Genomic DNA, 7,721 nt, shown 5'->3' with positions numbered 1-7,721 from the left:
TAGTTAATGTGACAAATAAATCTTATTGTAAACATTCTTTGGATTTTATAAAGAACATTTAACTCTTTGTGACAAAATAGGTAGCTAAAGCCAAAAAATATTTGCACAGGCGGTGGGGGCACTGACAATTTTTGTTCAAGTTTACAAATATGCTGTGCATATTCTTTTGGCTATTGTTTTTTATCACACCAAGTTTTTAGTATCTTCATTTTATATATTTTGCTGTATATGTATAACTCACGAAGAAGTTAAAATTCAATTAAAATAAAAATTTAAAAAAAAAAAAACAAATTAAAAAAAAATTGTACAATGTAAAAATAAGTCTAAATAGCTGAAAAAATAAGCAAGACTGTTTTCTGTATGTTAATTTGCTTTCTATTATATTTTAAATGTAAAATCTATTACATTTTATACATTCAATCTTCACAAACAACTATGTCTTAGTTATTTCATCAAAGTTGCAGTGTTCCATTGATTTCATGAATACTATACAAATGTGTGTCCTAATTTACTATCTACAGATTGTACAATTCATGTTAAAACGCTTTTAAAAAAGTAAAATTATGTAAACATAAAATGTATTGATTCAAGCTATATTTTTAATAAAACCTTATATTTAAGCTTAGATTTTGAAGGTTTTTGTTTAGTTTATGTGCACTAGGAATGTAACATATTTCATAGTTTCTTATTTTATAAGTTCTTTTAAATTCACGAACAAAAAGAATACAAAAAGTACAACAGATCAAATTAATTTTAAAATCAGATCTCTTGAACCTGAATAAAACTAAACATCATTTTAATTAAAACAAATATATAAGAACGAAAAGTGAAATTGTCTGAACAAAAGCAAAGCATTTCCACTTGGTAAAAGTTACTAAAAGTTAAAATTGTAATAATAAACAGAAAGGATCAAAATTTTATAGATTTTACCTTATTTCTATCAGGGGTCGTTCCTATATTATGTCAAACTTTTTTGGATGATTTTTACATCCCCCCCCCCTACATAATCCAGACAACCCCCACCCTGTAAAATGACATCACACCTCAGCTTACAAACCCCCCCCCCCCACCCCCTCAAAATTGCATTTACATTTTTTTTTAACATTGATTTCTTTTTAAGATATTGACTGACCTTGGTCAACATAAAGCATACTACATATAATTTCTATAAAATTTTAATCACGTGAAATAGCATTACTTTTTAAAATGCAACCCCTCCACACACTGTCTCCAAACATAACACCCCCCCCCCCCCCCTAAGGATATGATGTAATGATGAACGACCCTTCAGTAAACCAGTGAAAATAAACAAATAAAATTTTTTTTAGTTAGTTTGGTGAAGCAAAATAGTAGAATACCTGTACTGTTATGAACATTATTCATTTAAATTAAATAATATTTGACTGTGAAATAATTAAAATAAATTATTATTTAACACCCTGTAAAAGAAACATTTTGTGTTCAGATTAAATATGCTTGAGATCGTGACAACTTAGATCATGCAAAAAAAAGCTTGAAAACATTTTTCTCCAGAGAATGTATAGTATTAAAGCAATAATGTTTTTAAAATCTGACTTCTTTCTTTGTATAAATATGCATGATTTAGCATGAAAAATAAGAACAAAATCTACTAGATTAGTTATGAATGTTAACAGAGAATACATCCAAATATCACAATAAAACAACCAATAGCTGACTTTTGGTAAAAATAAATTAGGACAAACAAAACTTTAACAGTATTTTAGTTGTTTTTAAAAACTAAATTAGTTTTTTAACCCATCAAGTGTTTCTTAAAGTTTACTATATACATTTGAAAAAATTGTTGTTTAAAAAGCTATACTATATTAAGTTTTTTGTTTTCAATAATTTGTTGTTGACTAGTTTTAATAATTTAGAGGTTTTATATATCAAAGGGTCAATGTTTGTGAAAAAAATCATTGACAAAGTTGAGTATTTTACAACTTAGTTCAATCAAAAACTATTAAGTAACAGTTTGCTATATATATTTACAGTTGGAGTATATTTATTGAGTATGGTACTTAACATCAGTTTTTCCACAGTTCAATGGTACCCAAGATCATTTTTTGTTGACCTCAATGCCATTATACTATTACTGACTCGACTGTCACTGTAAAGCGCATCAAATATTTTTAAAATTAATACATAATAAATTACTAGATAAAACTATACATTACCGGTATAATAAAAATATGCTAGCATATTGGTCTTTTAAAAAATTGGCAAAACTGATAAGTCTGCCAAGCATCTGAAATAAATTAATTGATATAAAATAAATTTAAAGCAACATTATAATGTCTTGTTATGTTTTGTTAACTTGCATCAACATGGAGACAGCTTTTTAGCAGATGGCCATGTCCCAAATGTTTCAACATCTCTTCAGCTTCTTTGTGTGACTGTGAAATAAAGCAAAAAGGAAATTAATAAAAAAAAAACATTAGTTATTTTAACCTCTCAAAACAAATTTCTAGCTTAAAAATGTAAAGATTATTTCAGACGCCATGCTATATACAAATTTTCAACTATCAAAGGGTTCTAATTAATTTTTAAACAAATCATTATTGTGAAATTGAAATGGAGCTTGAAGAACAACATAAAAAATAACCAAGCTAGGTGGCTTTAAAAAAAAAATTAAATTGAAAAATTTAACTTATATTTAATACCAAAAAGCATTATTTCAGAATTACAAATTTAAAAAATCGACTAGTGTTCATCTAATAAAGAAAGCTGTTATACTTTTTTTTGAAAATAAAAATTACTAAATTATAACTAATTTGGATGTAATAAAGCAGATTGCTCAATCAACAGCAAAGCAACTTGATAGAAAATCATACCTGTTCATCATCTGGAGTCATTATTTTAAATTCAAGTGTCTTTTGCAAGAATTCAACAGCTTTTTCCTTGTTATGCAATCTCATGTAAGTTTTACCAATCATGAGAATATTTGTGCACATAAAATTTTCCTTTACTGTATAAAAAGTAAAGACTTTTTTAAAACATTATGTTAGCTAATATCCTTTAATTTTTTTTTTCAGTTAAGAATTACAAATATTATAAAAATTAAATAACAAACTGTTCTTTCGTTAAACAATTTCATAAATACTAATAACATTAAAATAGTTCACTTATTCTCACTACAAATCTATTGCAGAATTTAAGTGCTTCCAAACACCTGCATAAACAGAAAGTCACCAAGGGATACAATATCAGAAATTAAAATATAAAAAATGTCTGTATTTCTAAAGTATGATTATATAAAAATTAAACTTACTTTTCTCTGCTTTCAAAAACCATTCAAGTGCCTTTCAAAGAAAAGAAATGTATATCATAGAACAATAATGAAAAATACATAGTGCTATTTGCAATTAAATAACAATTAGAAAGTACCCTTTCAAACCTTAAAGGGACGGCATGGCCTAGCAGTGGAGCGCAAGACTGCTAATCCAAAAGTCTATAGTTTGAATCCTGGTTTAGGTCAGTAGAACATTACTTGAATGGGTACCTACTTGAAATTACAGAAACTAAAGGCGACTGGGAACAGTGCTGACCACACTATCCCTTTCATATGCCGAGGTCAGAGAAACAGGTGAAGTCTAATTCACTTGCCCCATGGATCATCAGGTTAAAAAATAAACTTATTTTAACATTATGGTCCATGGGGCAGGTGAAATAGAAGGGATAGTGTTGTCAGGATCCAAACTCAAGACTTTTGGATAGCAGTTGAACACTTTGCCACTCAATCACACAACAATTTTAAGAAGCTTAAATATACATTAATACCTCATCATATGTAGTTTCTGGCAATGCTTCAAACAGCGCTGATGCTATTTTTCTTTGGTACCAGGGTCGTTCAGCAAAAACAAAGCACCAATATCCAATAGAGTGTAGAGAAATTGCATCTTCAGGGTCTAGCTCAAGGGCTTTCTACAATCAATCAGATTGAATGTGTTAAATTTGTGTTTTACCAATAACAAGCTTGTAACAAATCGAAAGTGTTATGCCAATAGACATTTAACATAAAAAGGTTCATTTATTATTAAATAAATTGAGTAAAAGTATGTTACATCCTTTTCATGTTGATTAAGAATGAAAAGAATTAGTTTATTTTTAAATACTTTATCCCATATCAGCAAATTAATTTTAGTCAGTTCTTTTGAAAAACAATTAAAACTTACATCAAAATGTTCCCTGACTTTGTAAGCTGTATGTATCTTGTTTTTTAGTCCAATTCCTTCTGTTGTAAAATGTAGTAAAGCACCATACCACTAAATAGTTGAAAATAGACTTTAACACACAAAAATTCAACAATATATAACAATTTGTAGTAAGCTTAACCCATTGTTTATAACAAAAACAGTATCAACTTACCCTATGACAATGTGGGCTATTTGAATTCAGCTGAAGAGCTTTTTCAGCATAAGAAAAAGCTTCAAGCATACTGTTGTGCCTTTTATGCTTGTCCTTTTCATGCTTAGCTCTGTCATGGGTAACTCTTGCTAGGCGCCACTGAATTTCATCATTTAAAACCTCTGTAGATAAAATATGTACTCTTGTATATTTATTTTAGTTTTTATTAAGCAAGCTTAAACTGAATTGGTATTTTCCGAAATACTACTCAAAATAAAAAGTGATCATGTGTTTACCTTTATGTTCATGAAGATAATCATAAAGTTCTTGTATTTTGTAAGAACTGTAAAGTTCATCAGCCTTTTCTGTGATGTTCAACATTTTTAATTTTTGTTGTTGATAATGGACCTTTTTAGCAATTTCCTCTACACCAATTTCTATAAGAAAATAATTTAATTACATTTCATTACTTTTAAAATGAAAGCAAGCAATATTTTTTTCTAATTTGGCTGGTTGAATAAAAAGTATAGTTTCAATCATGATGCTTGACCCAATTTAACCTTCACTGTCTATTATGGGTGTCATCCACCCAATTTCATTATAAAATGTCTGCCCTAGGCACACTATTTGTTTAGATATATGGGATCATCATACATGTCTCATCTACCCAGTCTACTATAAGGACAAGGAAAAAGCAGTTTTAACTGACTTAAATTTTAATGAGCAGTTAAAAATCACTACCCCCTTTAAGTACGATTTGGGTAGAAAACATCAGGTACAAGAAAAAATAAAACTTTTAAAATTCTATGTATAACTGCTAAAATAACCAGAAAATTAAGGGGCATTATTCTTGTTGTTTTGGTCTTTTATAAGTTGAACTGTTGGGGATCATTCAAGGACATTGACCAAAAACATCACAACCAACACAAAATAGACTTGTTTGCTCTTCGATGAAATTATTTATGCCATGAACACTTACGATCCAATGATTGAGAAAAAGGAAAATAAAGGCAATTAAATTTTAATTTTAATTACAGAACTTTGGAAAACTTTCTCAGCTGGCACAATGTTCCTCAAAATATTTCGTGAAAGGTGTTCTGTAATACAAAACCAAACCAGATAAATATAACATCAAGATCTTTATGTGCATGTAATGCAGAAACATGATCTTTGCAAAGAGTCTGTTCAAAATGAAAAGATAGCCAACGATAAAGTTATATAGCATTACAATATTAGTGCTTTTGCCATCCACAAGAATATTTTTAGCCAAAGCACAAATAGTAAAGCGGGTTGAACCATGCTGCCATACATTTTATGGTCCATGCATTTGAAGATTACAAAGCAAATTTTCACAGCAAACATAAGGAATAGGATCCAACTGTAAAAATAAGTCATTCAGTGACAAAAACATTATACTTAAAGCTGGCCAATATAATATAAAAGATGAGAACATTAGGGATCGTCCGTAACTGATCATGTGACACTACTTTAGGTGATTTATGTCCTCCCTTCCCCACCCAGAAACATCCCAGAAGATCCGATCCGACAACTGAAATGTTGCTGTCACAGTGTTCCAAATAGCTACCCAAACACAAACTTACTGAAATAAAAGACAAATTCAGCAATCACTACTACACTTTTTTTTTGGTTCTGTATTGTTTTTTTCTATATAAATGTATAAGTGTGGATATAAATGTATACAGGTTGATTCCACCCACAAAGTACGGCAATGCTGGTTAATCACAACGTATTTGACAATTTAAAAGTGTTTTGGACCTATTATAATAATTATTGAACTTTATGAACTTATGAAGGACTGTTTTACAAGAATATGGGCCCCCTATTTGACTATTTCATGAAAGTAGTGTGTTCGTTTGCCTATCTCTCAGACTACAGTTCATAAAGTGTATTTTTTATTTACTTTTCTATATACTTTGAGTAGGGTGCACACAAAAAATTCTTTTGGAATAAAGAAACTTTTCTTTTTACATTTTGTTGTTGTATTTTTGGCTCTCTAATAATTGGCCTCAATACAAAATAAATTATAGGCCTACATGGGCTACATACATTTGATTTAGAAAACAGATTAGTTAGGCCTACAAGATTTACATTTAATTACTAATTAGAACTAGAATAATCTAGATTCTAGATTATCGGGCCCTATGTTATTCTTAAATCTTTTAGTTATTTCAGTACAATTAGGCCTTTAATTTAAGTTTACACAATACTCTGTCAGTCTGTTTACAGTCTTTAGTAAACTAATAGTTATAGTCTACTAAGACTACGTCTAACTAAGTTAATAATTAATAATAACACTCTTACTTAGCTTGTCTTGCTAGTATTACACTAAACTAAAATTTACACACTATACTATAGTTATAGTACTGTACTATATAGTAATCAATAGTAGATTCTATAGGCCTATGTACTCTAGCTAGCACTACTGTTGTTATTTGTTAACTTGACTATTAGTTACTGTGGTGCTTCTCGGTTGAGTCAGTTTCTGAATTAGTCACTCTGTAAAAGTACACGCAAAGTACACTGAGACTAATGCCTAATATTAAATATTGGATTAGGCATATTAATTTATTAATAGGCCTAATCCTAATAATAATAGGGGGCCCTAACTAATATAGTAATAATAATATTAGGCCTAAATATTAGCCTAGGCCTAATAAAAACACTTATTTTATTTTACGTGTTATAGTATAATAATATAAAAGAAAGAGATCTAGATCTAGATTAGAGATAGATAAAAAATAAAAGATAATAAATAATAGATCTAGTAATAATAGTAGGCCTATAGATTATAGATTTATAGATTCTATTCTAGACTCTAGTTATTAATACTAATTAATAGTTATATTAGTTAATAGATCTAGTAGTAGATCTAGTAGTAGTATGAACACGTGGAAACATAAACTTACTGAAATAAGAACTGTTAACATGTAGATCTAGACCCAAGTGCTTTATTATTCATTTCTAAACTAATTTTAGTCTGGTCAAAGTGTTTTAGAAAATCCTATGAATGAGTCAACATTCGGTAGAATAGGAGCAATGGATGGCAATGGTAACCGCCCACTGCACTCTGTTCCAAAAATAGATCTATAGCCTAAATCAACTTTTTTTAACCACTCATCATACAGAGAAGCATTATGGGAAACTCTGATGGGGGATTCCACGGCCAGTCTAACCAATGATTAGCTAGCCTAGTTGATAGTGTGAGCTGCAGGCTAGGCAAAGTTCTAAGTTCTATGTTGCAATTTTGCATTGCCAGTTAGCACATTTAATTTATTGCATTATCCAACGTGTGCATGACAATCCTTTTTCGTGAACGAAGCTTATTTTATTTTTTA

At 29.3% G+C, this 7,721-nt stretch overlaps 1 protein-coding gene across 1 annotated transcript; it reads right to left on the bottom strand.

Annotated features, from left to right (window-relative positions):
* Positions 1-1,075: 1,075 nt before the first annotated feature.
* On the bottom strand, positions 1,076-7,441 carry LOC131934373 (regulator of microtubule dynamics protein 1). Its single transcript, XM_059290510.1, has 8 exons — positions 7,293-7,441; positions 4,662-4,802; positions 4,387-4,547; positions 4,194-4,283; positions 3,799-3,942; positions 3,290-3,320; positions 2,853-2,986; positions 1,076-2,414 (listed from the first exon to the last, which is right to left on the bottom strand). Exons 2-8 carry the CDS (start codon positions 4,744-4,746, stop codon positions 2,331-2,333), a joined length of 729 nt encoding a protein of 242 aa, XP_059146493.1. The 5' UTR covers positions 4,747-4,802; positions 7,293-7,441; the 3' UTR covers positions 1,076-2,330.
* Between the last annotated feature and the right edge of the window lie 280 nt (positions 7,442-7,721).

Source organism: Physella acuta, unplaced genomic scaffold (genome assembly GCF_028476545.2).
Source record: "Physella acuta isolate Inbredline_101_S28 unplaced genomic scaffold, ASM2847654v3 ptg002811l, whole genome shotgun sequence".
Classification (NCBI taxonomy): Eukaryota; Metazoa; Mollusca; class Gastropoda; family Physidae; genus Physella; species Physella acuta.
The sequence above is the reverse complement of the archived record's forward strand: the minus strand, read 5'-3'. Positions and strand labels throughout refer to the sequence as shown.

Coding starts and splice junctions, on each gene's coding strand:
- LOC131934373 (XM_059290510.1), bottom strand. CDS start 4,746: ATGTTGAACATCACAGAAAAGGCTGATGAACTTTACAGTTCTTACAAA. Junction 4,284..4,386: donor ATAGCCCACATTGTCATAGG/GTAAGTTGATAC, acceptor TCAACTATTTAG/TGGTATGGTGCTTTACTACA. Junction 2,987..3,289: donor GTTTTTGAAAGCAGAGAAAA/GTAAGTTTAATT, acceptor CTTTTTATACAG/TAAAGGAAAATTTTATGTGC.